The sequence below is a fragment of the Hippopotamus amphibius genome, chromosome 6, assembly GCF_030028045.1.
Source record: "Hippopotamus amphibius kiboko isolate mHipAmp2 chromosome 6, mHipAmp2.hap2, whole genome shotgun sequence".
Lineage (NCBI taxonomy): Eukaryota > Metazoa > Chordata > Mammalia > Artiodactyla > Hippopotamidae > Hippopotamus > Hippopotamus amphibius.
This window is the reverse complement of record NC_080191.1, coordinates 74,325,746-74,346,135: the sequence shown is the minus strand read 5'-3', so window position 1 is coordinate 74,346,135 and position 20,390 is coordinate 74,325,746. Positions and strand designations below refer to the sequence as shown.

At 42.6% G+C, this 20,390-nt stretch overlaps 1 protein-coding gene across 1 annotated transcript; it reads right to left on the bottom strand.

The window, feature by feature from the left end:
• Positions 1 to 722: 722 nt before the first annotated feature.
• Positions 723 to 20,092, bottom strand: C6H6orf163 (chromosome 6 C6orf163 homolog). The gene is made up of 5 exons (XM_057739104.1): positions 18,431 to 20,092; positions 14,020 to 14,114; positions 12,510 to 12,617; positions 8,213 to 8,415; positions 723 to 2,661 (listed from the first exon to the last, which is right to left on the bottom strand). The coding sequence occupies exons 1-5, from the start codon at positions 18,576 to 18,578 to the stop codon at positions 2,226 to 2,228; spliced, it is 990 nt and encodes a 329-aa protein (XP_057595087.1). The 5' UTR covers positions 18,579 to 20,092; the 3' UTR covers positions 723 to 2,225.
• Positions 20,093 to 20,390: the final 298 nt, after the last annotated feature.

The following is a 20,390-nucleotide window of genomic DNA, read 5'->3' as shown; positions in this document are numbered from 1 at the left end:
CTTTCACAGCCTGCTGTGGACATGAGTGAGTCCACTTGTGTACGCATGCCCAGCACACGCTCGCACTCCCCGGTGTCAGCGGCTCTTCTGACCTATTCAGGTCTGAAAACCCCAGGTCTCTCTCATGTAACCATCTGCCTGTGCCTTGTGATATTCTGAATTCCTACTCTGTCACTAGCTATGTACCCTCGGGAAAGTTACTGAATCTCCCCGAGCCTTGGTTTCCCTCCCTATAAGTTGGGAGGAATTATAATTACTTTCAAAAGTCATTGTGAGGATTAAATATTAAGGTTTTTAAAGTGCTTCACGTGTGAAAGTGAACCCTCCTGCACTGTTGGTGGGAATGTAAATTGGTGCAACCACTATGGAACAGTATGGAGGTTCCCTAAAAAACTAAAAATAGAGCTACCATATGATCCAGCAATCCCACTCCTGGGCATATACTTGGAAAAGATGAAAACCCTAATTTGAAAAGATACATGCATCCCAATGTTCACTGCAGCACAAGACATGGAAACAACCCAAGTGCCCATCAATAGAAAATTGTTTAAGAAGATGTGGTATACATATATATATATATATATGTATACACACACAAGGGAATATTACTCAGCTATAAAAAGAGTGAAATATTGCCATTTGCAGCAACATGGATGGACCTAGAGATTATCATACTGAGTGAAGTCAGACAGAGAAAGACAAATATTACATGTTATCACTTATATGTTGAATCTAAAAAATAATACAAATGAATCTATATACAAAACAGAAACAGACTCACATAGAAAACAAACTTATGGTTACCAAAGGGGAAAGGGGTGAGGGGAGGGATACATTAGGAGTTTGGGATTAACATAGACACGCTACTATATATAAAATAGATACACAATAAGGATTTATTGTATAGCACAGGGAACTGTATTAAATATCTTGTAATAACCCATAATGGAAAATAATCTGAAAAAATATATATATTTATAACTGAATCACTTTGCTGTACACCTGAAACTAACAGAATATTGTAAATCAACTGTACTTCAGCTTAAGAAAAGTGCTTCACATATGTAAATACTTTTGTACATAGTAGTTTCCACTTTATCACTTGTCAAAATGGGATAGCAACCACCCCGTCCTGCCTCATCCCACTGATTGCTATGAGAAGAACACACTAGAAAAAGCCGTGTAAACTACTGCACAAACGTTCTGACTTCCAGCCCCTAGGCAATCGATTAGTATGGACTGCAATAGCCCTGCAGAACCAGGAAGCTCAACACTAGGAGAGTGTAGTCCATTATGCAGTTGTAAACAGATCACTGCTTTTATCATTAGGAAACCCCAGACCAGTCAATGTAAACAAATCCACCTAAGGCTTGCTCGACAACAGCACTTTTTCATTTACTGAAAAATGCTTTCCAGGTATTTAATTTTAAAGCCACCAGTATAGGCTGGTGATTAATAATTTAAGGATACTACATTAAAGTGGATAGATTTTTTGGAGCAGTCTTTACAGCTTGGGTTTTCTTCCATTTCAGTTCAGTAGATGTTGATATTTGTCAGTCTTGAGCGTTGTGGTACACAATGATTTTCTGCATTTTGACCCAAAGAAGATGAGTTCCATGCACTCCTGGGCTTGGGTATAAACATAAGGGGACTCCCCATCCCTGAGACAGGGAATCTGACCTCTAAAGACAGATTTTTCTGTCACAAATGGCAAGTATAAGGGAGTCCTTTCTGAATTATTGTATATAGGCTTCCTGGAATTTAAGTTTTATCCTACTGAATTTGACAAACATTGCTTTTTTCATACAAAGCTATTGCAGCTCACCAAATAATCTCTAGACTAGATTACTAGACATATTAGAAGGCAGCACACCTCCCCACAACGGAAACCATCTAAGAACATGTCCCTTTACTGTTTTTTAACTGCAGCAAATACTAAAATAGTTAAATATCTGATGTAAATGTGAGTAAAGCCAGATACAGAAGTCTGTTTAGACTTCTTCCAAGAAATCTTTTCCCCTCCTAGTCAGTTTTGACCCCTTTCACCATTCTCTCTCCTCTATTAGACTTGGAACCTCATGGTAGCCTGGAGGGTGCTTTTGAATATTATGGTTTTCCATCAAAACGCTCACAGCTCAATAGTACCCTGAACATAACCGGGATCAATAAATCGTTTTTGAGTGAATTTATTTAGTCTTTTATAGTGAAATCTCAGATGAAGACGTCTAATCAAGAGTTGTTTGCTTCTCCTGAATAATAAGATTGGAAGGTGTTTTCTTTCTTTCTGGCAGAATAAAATCTGCGTGTCCCGGCGAGAGCTCTGGAAACGTGTAATTGATGTATTTTTGAAACGCTGCCCTGGTTTCCTGTAACTCCTCCTCCAGGAAGTCCTTCCAGTTTGTCATCATTCCCAGTTGCTTCGCAATGGACAGCAGCTCGCCCTGTGTGTTAACCAGTTTGTCCATCACATTTCCAAGCGTGGCCTGATGGGTTTTCTCTGCTTCTTGAAGCACTTCCTGAACCTCTTCTTGCTTCTGCCTCTGAGCCATGCAATAGTAGATGTTCATTTCATGTTCTTTTTCCTTTATCATTTGGTTCACACTCTTCTTCTGATCCTTCATAACTGTGACACCAGCATTCACAAGTTCCTCCATGGCCTTTCTAAAAAAGGAATAAGGGTTGACTACTAATCGTTGGATGAATTAGCCACAAAAAAAAAAAAAAAAAAAAGATTTAGTCTTTCACCACAGATGTAGGAGAATTTATGACATTATTTACATGAGTCACCAGTCTGGTAGAGACGAGCTTTCTTAACAACCAAAAAACATTTTTTCAGAGCAGAAAAGGAGCACGTGGACTTCCCCACTGAGGACTAGGGCGAGGCCACTAGTCTAGTGTCTAAGTCTAACTTTAGGGACCCGAGTCCACCGTGCTCAGAAAAATATGAATGCAGAGTTCTAAAAAATGAAGAAATAGGGTCAGAATTCCAAACCCCTAGAGAAAATGTTTCTGTATATCAACTCAGTTACTCACCTGTAGCCAGAAGGGACAAAACTTGTCTCACAGGGTGAGTTGAGCCCTAATCTTGACTCTATCTGAGCAACACTCCATGAGAGCAGTCTCAAACTTTTTGGTTTCAAGACCACTTGCCACTCTCAAATGACCAAGAAACCCAAAGAACTTGTGTTCATAAAGGTTACATCCAGGGACCCTAGCAGCTTTAGAAATGAAATGTCAGACAGTTAAGAAACATTTATAAATTCATGTGAAGTTTCAATAAATCCATTAAATGTTAACATAAAAACCTAACCTTGTATGAAAAATATATGTTTTAAATCAAAAAACTTTTGGTGAGAAAAGTGGCATCATTTTACATTTTTAGCCAAACTCTTTACTGTCTGACTTAATAGAAAAAAAATCTAGATTTTCGTTTTGTTTCAGTCTGTTGAGATATCAGACATCATAAAACCCTGGAAAATGCCACAGTATACTCACGAGATAATCAAAGTGAAATGGCTTTAGTGTTATTAAGAAAATAGCTTTGACCTCAGGGACCCCCTGAAAGGGTCTCAGGAACTCTGAGGGGTCCCAGGACCATACTTTGAGAACCATTGCTAAATGAATTCATAGGCCTCTGGTTATAATTATATATAATTTACAGCAGCCAACCGTAGTAAATTCTCACCATGCACCCTCCTGGTTGATGAGTATTCCGTGCATATATTAACTCAATGACTCATTCCTCAAACAAGTCTATGAGGCAGTTCTGTTATTAGGCCTATATTATAGATGAGAAAACTGAGGCTCAGAGAGATCAAGTAACTTGCTTAATTTCACTTAATTAGAAAAAGCAGCAAAACAAGTACCACAACCCAGGTAGTCTGTGTCCAGGGCAAAAGCTCTTAAGCACTTGGATACACTTCCGGTGGGTGTTTCCTGATACCTAGTTTGAATAGAACTCTAAAGATTTGAGAATTTACAAACCAACAAATGTTGAATTCAAGTATTTATAGCTGTTAATAAACACCCTCCCCTCTCTACCTCCTAGTCTAATACAGTCTTTCCAAGACTTACCACCTGCCCCAGCTTCTACTCGCCAAGATGCAATTCTCTCATTGTCTCTGATTCTTTCAACTTGCCTCTCAAACCTGACAGACTTCCCCAACCTGGAGATAAACATCATTTGTCCTGAGCCTCTCCAGCTGTTATGCTATTTTTCTCATTCCCTCTCCCACCAAGTAGGCTATAGCCATCATCAATAACAAGAGTTATCATTTATTGAGTATTTACTATGTCCCAGGGACTGTGCTAAGCATTTTACATGCACTCTATCTCATTTAATTTTCACCCACTGAAGACGGTACTATTTGCATTTATTACCTCTTATTATTCCCATGTAACAGGTGAGGAAACTGGGGCTTAGGGAGACTTAGTCATTGTTCAATGTCACACAATGGAGCAAGTGGGAGAGTTCCTGCCTTTCAACAGAAAACACAGCCTTCCCATTAGCATAAGAGATCACTATATATTTCTTATCAGGAGGGCAACCCAATTAAAGAACATTTGAGAACTGTCATTCTGATAATATCAGGTAAAGCTGAATCTGAATTGGGTGAAGGAGAGAGACCAATTTGTACTATTTTGTAATATTCTGAATGTACGATGATCTAAAGTAATGATGAAAGAGAAAGGGATAAGAAGAGGGAGAGAAAGGGGGAAGTCCAAGAAATATTACAAAGTCACAAATGCCAGAATTTGTTATTGCTAGGATTTTGAGGCTTCAGAAAGAAGGGGAATGAAAACCAGATTCCCGCTTCTCAGCCCAGCTCACAGGAGAACAGAGGCATGGATAGGGTTCAGAAGGTGCATCTACATATCCTTAGGATTCAGGCTGAGGATTCATAAAATCTTTACGATGCGGGTGAGACTGTGGAGATGATGGTCAGACCCCATGGGGCTCAGGTCAGAAGGAACTGGAAGGCATTTCCTTGAGCCAGCCCCAAATTCCCAAGGAGGAAGTTACACCCCTCCTCCATCACAAGCAGGTGTGAGTGTCCTACCAGGTCAGCCTGGCTTTCTCTGGACCCACACAGAGGAAGTGTCCATCTAAGGGGCTGACTAGAAAGCTCCACCAGAGCTGATCTCAGATACATCGGCTCAAAGTGTATCCTGGATGACACAAACTCCCACCCTCCATGAGAGCCCCCTTTAAACTCCTTACTACCAAAATCTGTTCTCGCTAAAAGGACCTGGTATTTTCTTCAAATGTCTTTTCCAACTTTCCCCAGTTATTTTCCCAGCATTGGTACAGTAAAAACCAACACTTCATTTCTCCATAGGCAATTCCTAAATTATGCAGGGATCTGTCCCCAAAATTTATTTGCACATCAAATGTTTTCAGCAATGTTGACCATAGATCGTTTGCCAGGTGAGCCCACAACGAGCTATTAATCTGTTTTCCACTTGAACTACAGGACTCTCAGCACTATTTTAATTAGTTATAACCACTGTGTTTATAAGGAAAATATATTATGATGTTCTGTCATCATACTGGGAACCTACTGCACCTGGTCGGCGGGAGGATTAGTGATACCCAAGCTGGGGCGGTAGGCATTATACGGGGCCAGGAGGGCAGGCGGCGTCTCCAGGGGCCAACCTTCAGCAGCACGTTTCTATCTCCAGGGTAGTCATACTCCCAACTTCCCTGGGCTCTGCCTCATTAAACCCCCACCTTCCCCTCCATGCGTTTCCTCCTGCTGTCCCCACTCTCTTCAGTCCTTCACAAATGGGACCTCCTCCCTTCTCTCTAAGGCCCAACCCAAGACTAACCTCCTCCAAGAAACCCACCTCACCACACAGCCCACACACTCTTTGCTTGATCTTTCCAGGACCGAGAACTCCTCCAGCACCCATGTGTTTTTTGTACAATATGAGTCCCTCTAGCCTTGCTTACATGGGACGACCATGCTTTAGTTACGTTACTTAAAGTTGAGGAAAGGGCCTTACTCCCCTGTGTCCGAGCTCAGGACCACATCCCCAGAAGACACCTGATGAGGCCTGGTGGAGCACGCAGGGGGCGTAATGGAACACCACAAGCTCTGGCGTCATACACACCAGGGTTCGCATCTTCTCCACGTGACCATGGGCGGTTGCTTAGGCTCTAAGACACAGCGTGTTCATCCGAAGATACGGAGGATGACTGCATCCCCCAGGAAGGGATGTGAGGATTCAATGAGAAGCATACAAAGGGCCTCGCATGTGCTGGTGCGGAGTAAAGGGCAGCTGCCATCAGGAATTACAGCCATGACCACACACATTCCTCAACAGTCACTGCAGCCTTGCCTTGCCTTGGGCTGGAAAACACTGAGAACCTTTCCAAGCAAAGATGTTTACTTCTTTTTTCTAACTTTAAGAGAAAGAGTACAGTGTCTGCTAGATTATGTTTAGAACTCAATTACTTCAACCCACAAAGAAAGTTTTCTGAGCACTTAATAAATTTGTCGTAATATGTAACTACTCTGAATCCTGAAGTCTTGAGTGAAAGTTTATAGCCAAATAAGAAATCCCCAGTGGAATTCTAAACAACGGCTCTTCTCCATATATTAGTTTCTGCAAATGCTCTAAAGAATGCTGGAATCTAGCAATGTCTCAAAATAAGATCTGGTGCGCTGCAGAGTGGGTTCAGCTGACTGGAACAGATTTGAACCTTTGATGACTATTTGAAGAAAGCTTACCATGCACCAGGTTCTCGTCCAGGCACTTGGGACACATCAATGAACAAAAATGGATAATCTAGATGGATGTACTTAAATAACAGGCATGGCAGTTCCCTAATCTTAGTCAACTGGCTTAATGAAAGGTGGCCACTGAAAATCTTCCCTCTGAACCTCGCAGAGGAAAGGGCCAAAGGGGGAAAAAAGCGAAAGAGTGAAGGAGGGGGCAGGAGGCTGCAGGTGTGTGTGAGAGGACCCAGAGGCTCCTTCAGGACGGACAGAGTTCCTGCAGATGGAGGGTGGGACGCAGAGGGAGAGGAGAACCACCTGCCACTGCTTTGGACCACAATTCCCTTAGGAGTTACCACCGTCTCTAACTCTCCCCCGAAATCCTCTCTCCCCTTCCTGCTCTACCTCACAACGACTCACAGCCTAAGCAAGAAAGGAAGTGGGGGGGGTGGGGAACCACCCAAAGAGCCACGGCTGCAGCCCGCATTCCTACTTATCTGCACCCCCTACAGGATTTTACTTTTGGCCCTATTCTAAACAGCTCTAATGGGGATGATTCGACCCATTAATTACATACAAATAGATTTGTTAACTCAAGCAGCAAAGCAAGAGACAACTCCTAGACCAGGAGGCGGAACACAAAGGTTTCGGTTTTGGTCCTGCTGCTTCAGCTACGTGAGCTTGGGCAGGTTGCTGAACACCCGGAAACCGAGGTTCTCTCTTTGCCCTGATAATCACTAGGGCTCCTGACTGCTGTCCTGTGACAACTGGCCAATTCCATCAAATGTTCATTACATATATAAAATGGTTACTTTAGTATTTTTCATATATATATGATCCAATTTATGCAAAAACTGTTTGAGATTATGCACATATATAAGGCTGTAAATACACCAAAAGGGCACGGAAGGACACAGACCCCGTTCTTTAAAATGATTGTCTCTGGGAGACAGGGATGGGGTAGGAAGCAGTGAGTTGGGACTTAGCAATTTTTGCTCTGTTTCCATAAGGTCAACTTCCTTTACAGCATTACGACTTGTGTAATAAGGAAAAGACTGAAAGCAACACATCCACAGTAGCATAGGGTAAGGGCTAGAGACTGTGAAGACTGACATTTATGTGTTTGTGGAAAAATACTTCTTGACTCCTCTCCTCCCCTAAAACTGGAGACACAGAATGAAAAACACGGTTTTTAGGACAGTAGTTATCGCGGGAGGGGGGGAGAGGAAGGAAATGTGGTTGAGGAAGAACATGGGACTCCTGAGTCCCTTCAGATGGCTGGTAGCCCCTTGAGTAACCATGCTGTTATTTTTCTTTAAACCACACACACACACACTCTACAATTTATTACATATTGTTCTCTATGTTTGATATACTCCATAATAAGAATATAAAACACAAAAACTGGGAAATATCCACCCATGTGCCCCTTCTCCAAGTTCACTCTGACAGAGTAAGACACTGATTTGCAGGGGTGCTCCCTGGGGTACCTTCGCTGGGCCTGGATCGCCTCCTGGGCCAGGCGCCTCTCCTGCACCCGGGCTTCCTCCACGGCCTGCACCTTCTCCTGGTGACACTCCATCATGACCCTCTGGATCCTGTGGACCATGCGCTGCTCGGCCGCCAGGTGCTCTCGCTGCCGTTCTTCCTCCATGTTTTGATGCAACTTGATCTTGGTTTTAGCTGCCATTTCCTTAAGCGACAGGAAAACCAGGTTTAGATGTTGCAGCTTTGATGTTTACAAAAGACTGCAAAGAGGTTATTCAAATCATAATTCACCTGCCCCATGGAATGTACACGGTTAAGCCTGAAGATTTAAAAGAAGAGTGTACACAAAAGAAGCAGACACACAGGTAGAGAGATCAAAGTAATGGTTACGGGGGGAGGAGGGGCAATACAGGGGTAGGGGAAAAACGGGGATTATTATGGGATTGTGTGAAATCACATGTGTGAAACTTTTGAAAACCGTAAAGCACCACAGAATTTAAAGAATCTTTCATTCAGTAAAAGAAATTTTTCTTTTTAAGTAAAGGAATATAGAACAAATTTTTTAAAAAATTGGAATGGTATACCCATACCATGGAATATTATACAGCTATTGAAAACGAAAACGAAAAGGAGAGTATATACTATATGGAGAACTTTCCTTTAGAATGATGCTAGGGAAAACCAGAAATGCACAAACGATATAGCAGAAGGATGTGTATAGATAATATTGGAAAGGAATATGCAAAAAGAAAAGTAATTCTTTCTTGATTGTCCAAATAGTCTATACATTCCTATTATCTTTATCCATGATTAGAAATACAGAACACAGTATGGCTTTAGGAAGAGTCCTGGCAAATGGCAGAGGTGATGACTGTGAGAGTCTCGGGGTAGGAGGGGACCGGAGGCCCGGGAGCAAGGAGCACACAGGACCACAGTCACGGGAAGCTGCCTGCTGTCCCCCCTCTCGCGCTGGAGTGTTCCAGCTCATTCGTGGGGAGGGGACAGGAACAAGGGCTCCACCGCTCCCGGGTAGAAGGACCTGTGAGGCCTTCAGCTGAGTAAAGAGAGGAAGCATTTGTCAAACCGGGCCTTGCGGGAAACAGGCTCACAAGGAAAACCCTGTATCCCTGGAAATGTCCACTGACAGCCTGGGGGGCCAGGCACAGTGCTTGGCCCGACACTACAGACAGGAGGGGGCTGGGATTCCTGGCCTTGGGACTCTCTGCCTAGTGGAGGAGACCCAAACCCCATCCTGCAACCAGCGTTTTACCAGAAACGAGGGGCAATTAATTCCATCTAGGTGTTTCAAAACTTTCATGTAAAGGTCAATTTGTATCTCTATGTTAGGGATAAGAGAGAAGATAAAGAAACTAAGCTGCTCACTATTCTGTAATAACTTAAATGGGTAAAGAATTTGAACAAGAATAGATACATGTATATGTATAACTGAATCACTTTGCTGTACACCTGAAACTAACACAACATTGTAAATCAACTCTGTTCCAATATAAAATAAAAATTAAAAAAAAAGAATAAAAACAAAACAAAACAAAAGAAACTAAGTTATTTCACAGAGCGAGTCAGCAGAAGAACTAGGAACAAAAAGCAGGATGCTTGCCCACCAGCGTCTCGCTTCATTGCTGGCTGTGATGCTGGGGTCTTTCCAGAGATTCATCAGCTTGTTGTCCTTCCAGAAACCCCGTCCAGGCTTATAAGACAGTACAGTGAAGTTCCTCCCTCCCTCCCCGTCCCTGTCTCCCGGAGACAATCACTGAACAGGGAATGGAAGGTTCTGCTACGGGTAATAAGCCTGAGTCTCTATCTTGTAGTCAGAGGCCGTTGTTTAACGTCTTAGGGATATTTTAATTTCTTAGGGATTATTTCTGGGTTTTCAAGTACATTTTCAGTAACTGAGATTGCTGAATCTTTAGATAGGTGCGTATTATCATAATACATTTCTATTTGAATCACAGAATTTAAAAACGACACCCCGGCCCTTTATTTTGACTGGGTTCTGAACTAGGATTCAGAGAATTAAACTCCATCCCTCTTTTATGTAAGTTTAGTAAAAACGAAATCATTATACCACCTCACAGAGCATGTCCGATACCTATTTAAAGCTATCAAAAAAATAATAATCCAATGACCTACTCTTCGGCAGTGTTCTTATTCAATGGAAAGCCTTCCAGTTAAATTACTTTTACTGAAATGCATTTTGAGTGAATCAGCCTCTATTTTGAGATAAGAGACAGCCTCATGAAATCCATCATCTTTACTGTGCAGACGTTTGACAGACCTTTCTTTATCACACAATGCCTTCCTCAGGAGAAGTTTCTCTCAGGCGTCGCACGTAGGAAGATCTGGGCCACCTGAGTACCTGATTTGTTTCCACCTCACGGATGTGGTGATTCATGGCACTTCATTACATCTCCTCCTCTCATCTTCCTTTAGCTTCCATGTTATTATTTACTCTTTAATATTATTGTATTCAAATAAGATAATATTAGCACCTTTTCAAACTATCTGTCCATTGGACAGGACCTGGAAGTTTTATTTAACGGCAAGCACCTGAGACTTGTCCCAAATTCTTAACATCCCCAAAGAGCAATACCTGCTGATCTCCACCTCTCAGAATGTGATGCTTTTTGGTTCTAGAAGAACTTGGTTTTCTGCTCTCTATAATGATGATCTCAAACTTTAATATGAGAGAACGTGTGACTTTATATGTGCTTATATTAAACTTTAATATGTGTGAGAATCACATGGGCTGCTGGTTAAATACACTGGCAGTGACTCTGTAGGTAGGGGGTGCCCAGGAATCTGGAGGTAAGTACACACTCTAAGGAAGTGGTTCAGAGATACCCCCTAGGGAGCAATACTGATGTCTATGTCTGGGGACCCTACAACTGAAACAACCCTATGCCTCCCTCTTAGACAAATCACTCTTCATTACATTAAAAAAAAAAAAAGTCCCTGAGACTTTTATAGAATAATTTAGAAAGGTCAACCTCCCTCTAACTTTCCCCCTTTAAATTTTCTTAGGACTTCTTCTATTTCAACACCAAGTGCATCAACTCTACCCAAAGACTATATGGGGTACCATCAAATTACCTAGAGCAAGACTAGGATGCGAGCTCCTTGAAACAGGCATCACATCGAAGTTACCCTTGCATCGTCACCCTAATGCCAGGAGTGATGTTTAAAATGTGTATCCTCTGGCTACGACACGGGGCAGGGTCCTAGAGCCCCACACCCACGGAAACGGCTGCCCCTTTCAATGGCCAGGTTGTGGGAGGTCCAGGGTGGTGAAGGTGCTGGGGCTTGGGGAGTGGCTATTTATTTATCAACTGATAGAGAAGTATTTCACTATTCAAGAACCAGTGTGGCCGTTCTGATTCCTGCTAGCTGAGTGGCAGGCCTGTCGGAACATGTTATAAACGCTCCGCATGTTTTGAACTGAAATCAGGGATGGGCAGTGGACGACTGCAGCCAGCCCCTCTGGGACCACGGTCCCTGGAGGCAAGCAGAGAGGGCCCAGCACCCTTTAGGAGCCCTGGGGTGGAGCTCCGTTTCCTGCCAGCAAGGTTTCTGAGGATAAGGACAGTCCATTTCACCTCACCTAGTACAGAGCTCACACATGGCAGGTGCCCACAGCGGAAACAATGGCACCGGGAAAAGGGTGGTAGCGACACAGACACGCCCTTACGGGGGCTGCAGGCCTGTGATGATCAGACATTCAACAAGTACTCAATCCTCCAATCTAAGTACTTACACCAGTGCTGGGTGGTGATGCTATGAAGGGGGGGGGGTGACAAGGACAGCGTATGGGTGGCAGGGCAGAGCTGATCGGGTAAGGCCTCCCTTGACTAGTGATGTTTGATGTCTCATGAAGTAAAGGAAGAACATTCTGGCAAAGACTCTGAGGTGGGAAAGAGTGTGGTGCATGCAGGTTTGAGGATCCAGAGAAAGGGCAGTGAGAGGAGGAAAAAGAGCCAGTGGTAAGAGATGTGGGGTCCGGGAGGTAGGGTGCCTCCTCATATTTTAACCCTATAAAGGCTTGGGTTCATTGTATCAAAGGCTATTCATTATGGTTCATTATGTCAAAGGGATTTTCCTGCACCCATGCATCACTGTTGCCATGGAGCCTAGCATCTCTTCTGTGAAAATCCTGGGCGTCCCAACCAACCTCCATAGAACACTCATCTAGATTTTACACGATTGTTTTCTCTCCCATTCCCCCGCCAGAGCTTTTTAATTTAAGTACTTCTAAAAAGACAACAAACAAGCCACTATAAAAACCTGTAAATCTTTTTGATGTTCCTCTTTCAGAATCTGGATTTTCATTTTGTGCATGTCATCTGCTTCTTCGAGGGCTTTCTTCACTGCTTCTCTTTGGCGTTTATCAGCCTTTGAAAGAAAGAGTTCATTTATTTATTAATACATATCTGGTTTTCATGTTTAATGAAAGCTAGCAACCACCATGGGGCCCCTGAATACTGTCTCTGTTCCCATCTCAAACCTCGCATAGCAAATGGCCTCAGCCAGAGATGCCCTAACACAGCCCAACCGGTGGCTAAAATCACTGTTTCAGGAATTGCTAAGGAGAGCTGTCCTGCAGACTGCTGGGTTGTCTTTTTTCTTTGGCACTTTATTTCTTGCTTGATTGACTATCAAAGTAATGTATGCTCATTGCAGAAAACCTGGAAAATACAGAGAAATGGAAAAATGCACAAAGCTTGAAGCTGCTGAGAAGGCAGGCTGAGTACCATCCCTGATCCCCTGCATCAAGGTCTTCAGAAAGAAGTGGCATTATTTTATTTCAAGAAAATGCCCAGAATATTAGTTATATTTATATTTAAATTGTAGATTATTCGCAAAAGCATTCCCTTGTGTTAGGGTATAGAATTAATGTTCACAATTAGTTTAGATTTTATTATTATTGATAAGGATACGTGTCTAGTAAGAGTTTTATATCTATTACCCTTTGCACTGGAGCTTTTTGTACTTTTGAAGTACTTTCATACCAAGGTTTTGCTGGGACTAATGCTGGACAATTCCAACACTCTTCGCTATGATGTTCATTTTACAGAGAAACCGAGAAATAATGTTCCAAGCACTGTGGCTTGTCCTGCCCTCAAGGAGTGTTAATCGTCTTTAGGGAAGTCACGTGTGGCCTTCTCTCTCTGACTGGAAAAAGTAGGGGCTGAAGGATGCAGATTTTGCTTCACTGCAGTGTCTGGGATCTGACCATGAGCCCCAAGACACTCAAATTGCCCCCCTGGCCCTCAGCAGTCGTATGCACAAGGTGTCTCAGACTTTGGAGCAAAGGGGAGCCGGGAGAAGGGGTGAAAAGGAAAGTCAGCATTTGGAAAAAACAGGCACTTAGGGGTATTACACACTGCACGAACAGATGGTCTACATATTAAATATTAAGCAATAATAAACAATTATCAACAAAAATGTCTTTTGTTTTTTTTTAAGTTTTAATCCTATGAGGATAGAGAGAGCAGGAGTCACATACGTACAGGGGCAATTTAGCAGGAAGGAAGCGCCTGATCTTCTTACTTAGCACCTACTGTGTGCCAGGCACGGTATTTCAATGAACTCTCTCAACAATCCTACAGAGGGAGTATTATTGTTCCTTTTCCACATTTGAAGATGCCAAGGCTACAGGGTTGAAGAACTTGCCCCAGGTCCCATAGAGAGCCAGCATTCAAAGTCAGTCCTGCCTGACTCTACTGTTTCAGACAAATCCGAAAAGTGAAAGAACTGCAAAGATGCACTTAGGTTAATTTCCAACTTCTTTTACCTTAGCCCATATGTCAGCTTCTGCTTTTGCAATACGTTCTTTGAGTGCAGCCTCTTGAAACTTCTCTTCCTTATTCAGAATATCTGTCCCAATATCTGCATATTTGAAGAGAAAAAAAAATCACAAACATCCACAGACTCCAAGCTTAACCACTCCAGAGGTGCGGGTTCAATCCCTGGTAGGGGAACTAAGATCCCACAAGCCAGGTGGGGCAGCCAAAAAAATTTAAAAATAAAAAAAGTAAAAAAAAAAAAAAAAAAGATACTCATGAAAGGGGTAAGTTCTTCCCTAACTGATAAGGAGGGAACTCATAGCACTGTGAGGCCTGCATGGCATCTGCTCCCTTCATCACACCCAGACCCCACGGAGGCAACTGGGGAAGTAAAATGGCAGGAGCACGTCCTGCACCCCCAGAGTCAAACGGTGAGTGAAGACTCAATAGATGTTAGCACACTGCCCAGCTCCTCCCTCCCTGCTCCTCTCTGGGTGCTGGTGTTAGTTACCTCCACCGGGAGGGGAAGGAAAGTGGTAGCAGAATGCTTTAGCACGCTACGTGGCTTTCCAGTGTGTAGGTCCTCATGGGTTTAGCTGTTTCAGTTGTGGGTAGGAGTTTAGCACTTCTCTGTCAACGACCTTAATTTCCAAATAACAATATTCCCATAATATTCCCTTCTCCACCCAGACAAGAAAATAAAAACCTCAAGAGGTTTGAGGACCACACAATACCAGAGAGCTGGGACAGAGCTCTGAGCGCACTGAGCTGGCCCAGGGTTTTCTCCATCTTCTCCTGCCAGAGCGGGTTGTCAGAGGTGGCTCATGGCCTGTATGAGGATGCTGAAATCACATACACACACACACACACACACACACACACACACACACGGATCTTCCTCTCCAATTCAAACTATTACAGCACTTATTCTTTATTCCATTCACTGCTTATGTCTTAGACGTGTCAAATTATTAACTGTTCTGGTGATTAGGTCTTGATGATCAGCCTCCTAAAATTACAAAGCACATCTCAAAATGCAGTGTATCTCTTGTGGTGCCTTGCTGGCTGTAAACACAGATGAGACATTGGTGACATATGTGACCAACACCTCTTTTCTCCCTCTGGTAACAGGACCCATTTTCCTCAAGAACATTCCCCTCACCTGTCTAGGGACTGCCAATCGCAGCAGCCAACCTGACTGGCCCATCACAGGATCCCCACTCTCCAGGCCCCATTAACTGGCCCGGGATTGGGCACATGTTCAAGCCTGGCCAACCATGCTCTCCTCTAGGATTTTATATAAGGATTTTCTGTAAGGAGAACAGAGCTCTTTTTCCGCTAAGTTTTCTAAGCTGGAGGTGTTCAATGATGAGAGCTGTTTGGGACCACTTCTGCTCCTTTCTCAGCTGCTGGAGTAAGGCTGGCTGCAGTAGTAAACAACTCGGCCAACTCACGAAGATACAAGTGTGGACAGATTGAAAGCCTGGTGCCAGATCCTCCTTGGGTTTCTCTGTTAAGAGGGTCAAGAAATTCCCTTTTATAAATAGTGCAGTCTGAGTTGTGCTTCTGTCACCTGCCAATGAAAATACATGTTTGGTGGCATGGATCAAGAGTCTCTGCTAGTAGATTATCAGTGAGTCTAAAAATAAAAAGCAGTAAATACTATGATGAGGATGGACATATACTGCACAGGCCCAACACTGTGTAGAGATAATTATGAGAGCTCTAGAAAGAAATGTGACTAAGCATGGACAGTCAATGTGGTGAGCGTCATAAAAACGTGATACAAGTGTGGGCTGCCATTACCTTTTTATATACTTAAGTTCCCGTGCTTTATATTAGCTGTTTTCCTGTTTACATGTAAGGATTGACTGTACAACAGGATCTCTGCTAGCTTTTTTAAAATGCTGAAAAAGGAACAAACTGTTAATACAAAGAACAACTTGGATGGATCTCGAGGGCATTGTGCTGAGTGAAAAAAGTTAATTTCAATGAGTTACATAATGTATGAGTTTATTTACATAACATTCTCAAAGGGCTACAATTACAGTGATGGAGAACAGATTAGTGGTTGTCAGGGGTTTAAATTAGGAGGCATTAAGAGGTAACAGGAGGGAGGGACTTCCCTGGTGGTCCAGTGGTTAAGAATCTGCCTTTCAATACAGGGGATGCAAGTTCAATCCCTGGTCAGGAACTAAGATCCCACAGTCCACGGGGCAATTAACCCCACATGCCACAACTACCAAGCCCACACACCTCAACTAGGGAGTCCGCGTGCTGCAACTACAGAGCCCATGCGCTCTGGAGCCTGCACACCACAACTACAGAGAAACCTGCCGCAACGAAGATCCCACATGCCACAACTAAGACCCAACGCAGCAAAAAATAAAAAAAGTTCTGTAGGACACTGCCAGGGTTGAGAACTACCCTGTGCAATACTCATTAGCATTTATACGATATTTCAACATGCTTTAATTTATCCACTTAATGTTTGGATTCAGATATCCTATTAGGAGGCATAAGGAATCAGCCAATAAAAGCATATGTAAGGGACTTCCTAGGTGGTGCAGTGGTTAAGAATCCGCCTGCCAATGCAGGGGACATGGGTTCAAGCACTGCCCCTGGAAGATACTACATGTTGTGGAGCAACTAAGCCCGTGCGCCACAACTATTGAGGCTGTGCTCTAGAGCCTGTGAGCCACAACTATTGAGCCCATGTGCTGCAACTACTGAAGCCCATGCACCTAGAGGCCATGCTCCGCAACAAGAGAAGCCACCACAATGAGGAGCCCACAAACCACAATAAAGAGCCCACACACCACAATGAAGAGTAGCCACCACTCGCAGCAACGAAGACCCAGCACAGCCAATAAAAAATAAATAAATCCAATAAATAAATTAAAAAAATTAAAAAAAAGGCATATGTAAGACTGGATATCCACTGTTCTGGGTGTAAAAGTCAAATCATTAGAGATTATAAGTCATACTAAAGTTACTAAAAGTTAAAATCGGTAATCAGTTTTTTTTAAATTTATTTATTTATTCATTTATTGGCTGCATTGGGTCTTCATTGCTGCACACAGGCTTTCTGTAGTTGTAGTGAGTGGGGGCCACGCTTCACTGTGGTGTGTGGGCTTCTCATTGTGGTGTGTGGGCTTCTCATTGTGGTGTGTGGGCTTCTCATTGTGGTGGCTTCTCCTGTTGTGGAGCACGGGCTCTAGGCACTCAGGCTTCAGTAGTTGTGGCACACTGGCTCAATAGTTGTGGCTCATGGGCTTAGCTGCTCCGTGGCATGTGGGATCCTCCTGGAGCAGGGATCGAACCCACGTCCCCTGCATTGGCAGGCAGATTCTTAACGACTGGGCCACCTAGGAAGTCCAGTAATCAGTTTTGATACTGGTATTGTTAGAGGATGATCCCAATTTGATCTCCTGCTATATTTTAGTTTTTTCAAAACACCTTCCATTCTGTAACATTTTCAAAGATCAGGAATGAAATGTAATCACCACTAATTTTACATTGTTAAAGGAAGAGAGGATATGCGAAGTATTTTAAGACTCCTTAGGAAAACACTTCTAAGGCTTAAAGTCAGACTGAAAAATCTGATGGGTATGAGGAGAGAAGGAAACCTGTAATTACAATTTCATTTGCTTATTAGAAGTGTATATATAGTTAGGAGGGATAAATTGGGAATTTGGGATTAACAGATACAGACTACTATATATAAAATAAACAGCAAGGGCCTACTATACAGCACAGGCAACTCTACTCAATATCTTGTAATAACCTATAATGGAAAATAATCTGAAAAAGAATATATATATATGCTTATATATATATAATATACAAATTGAATCACTTTGCTGTATACCTGAAACATGGTAACTCAACTATACTTCAATAAAAATTTTTTTAAACACAAAAGGATTTAAAAGAGAAAAAAAAGATGTGTGTATATATAGTACATATTCTCATGTTATCCATATCTATCTACTTTTATGTCACCAGCTGCTAATATAGTTTCTTTCAACCATGTTTGAAGGTGTTACTTAGAGATATTTCCTCTCCTATGTGTATGGAAGGTACCCAAGGGCAAAAAGAACTCCCAGTTACTGTTAAGTGCCAGGCTTCAGAATCGCTACTAATATTTCATTAAAGCCTCAAAACAAACCTGCAAGATAAGGATTAACATTCCTGTTTACATATGAGGAGACAGACTGAGAGGCTAAGTATCCTGTCACGGCACACAACTGAGAAGTGGAAAAGCTGGACTTCAACCCTCATATCTCTCATGCCACACAGACACCCCTGCAGGACAAGCAGCTTTGATCAGGGAGCTGATCAAAGTCTCCACAACAGGAAAAATGACATATAATGCTATGAAACATCAGAACAAAGGAAAACAGCAAAGACACTTACCCAGTATATCTCTGTGAGTGTAAAAGCGTGTCTTAAATGGCTTGTACTCACGGATCCGTTTGAAGGTTTCCCCAAAAGGGGCTGGTGGAATTATTTTATTACAAACAGCACAGCAAACAAAATTTGTGTAATTCGGATTTCTGATCATAATTAAATTTAAGATGTCTTTTACTATGTACAGCTAAAACACTCTTAGGACCGGAAAAAGTAGTTTTAAGGAAAGCTAGACGTTTAAGGAAGCTGGAAGAGGTTCAAGGTTTGAAGACAACGCTAGAGGCTTGTAAGGATTAAATGATTCGCCATGATTTGGTAGTGGTTACGTGCCTAATGGTGAAGAACGGTACTGAAAGCCTCTGCCATATAAGGGCTGGGCACTGGATTTGGGAAGATTTCAGCAGCTGCTCCCTCCTAGACTCTAGATTAAATTGTTAACTTACTTAGCAACTGTTGCTAGGTAAGACAAGCTTTGCTCATAAAAGCAACTAGAAATAATGACAAAAGGGAGCATGGTACAGCTGTTCATTTCCCAGATATTTTCTGTATTAGTTTCCTTCTGCTGCCAGTGTAATAAATTACCACATATTTAGTAGCTTAAAACAAGATTCATTCTCTTGTAGTTCTGGAAGTCAGAAGTCCAAAATGAGTCTTATGGAACTAATATTAAGGTGTTAGCAGCACTGGTTCCTTCTGGAGGCTTTAGGCCAGAATCTGTTTCCTTGCCTTTTCCGGCTTCCAGGGGCCACCCACATTCCTCGGACCATGGGCGCGCATCAATATAGCCTTTTCTCCTGTTTGCAGGGTGACATCAATTCTTCCTCTCATCATCTGCCTCCCTCTTATAAGGACTTCTGTGATTATATCAAACCCACTCAGATAATAAAGGATAATTTCCCCACCTCAAAATCCTGAACTTAATCACATCTGTCAAGGCCCTTCTGCCATATAATGGAACATACAGGTTCTAGGGGTTAGGATCCAGACATCTCTGGGATGGTGTGGGGGAAAGGGAGTATTATTCAGCCTGCCATACTTTCTGTTAAGTGGTTTATCTAAAGAATGGATTTTTTAGGCCAGAAAAGGAGGGAGTTTAATGTTTTTCAGGTTATCTACAAGTATGATGCCTTTGTGCCACGGCAGTAAAACTGGGAGATATCACAGTATCTTAAAGGAAAATGTACTTTCATTAAGCAAGCACTCAAAATTACTAAGCTTGGTTTTAAGAATCGCAGTTAATTAATTTGTTGTCCCTGTTTTAAAATGGCAAGTCCTGCATCTCAAGAACCCCCTCGGTACCTGGCAAACTTGGACAGATTGGTCACCCTGTGGAAGATAAGGCTATAAAATAATAAATAACTTCACTGCTTACATCAGGAAATCCTTACCAACTTATCAACTGAACTGCTTGCTTCTTAGGGCAAATAACTCTTCTGTCAGAAAAGATTACTTCCCTGGTTCTTTCGGGATGGTATCTGGAGGCATTCAGGATGGTTCAGCATTTGGCACAACCGTTATAGGCTGTCCTACGATGCAGCCTCTAACACCACCAGGCTGTCTTGGACCCCTGATAAGAGAATTGTTTACCTTTATACCAAGAAAGCACCAAAATCTGCACGTGGCGTGTGCCCAGGCCAACTTCGAGGAGTTCGTGCTGCGAGACCTGAAGTTCTTATGAGGTTGTCTAAAATGAAAAAACATGTCAGCCGGGCCTATGGTGGCTCCACATGTGCTAAACGTGTCCGTGACAGGATCAAGCACACGTTCCTTACTGAGGAGCAGAAAATCGTTGTGAAACTGTTGAAAGCACAAGCACAGAATCAGAAAGGCAAATTAAAAAATGAAGCTTTTCTCAGTAATAAAAACATCAACCTCCAGGTGTGCATCTCTGCCTTGCTTCTATCTTAACTAAAAAACTGTTTCTCTGTGTGCTCTCCCACTTGTTGTGCTATATCTCTAATAATAA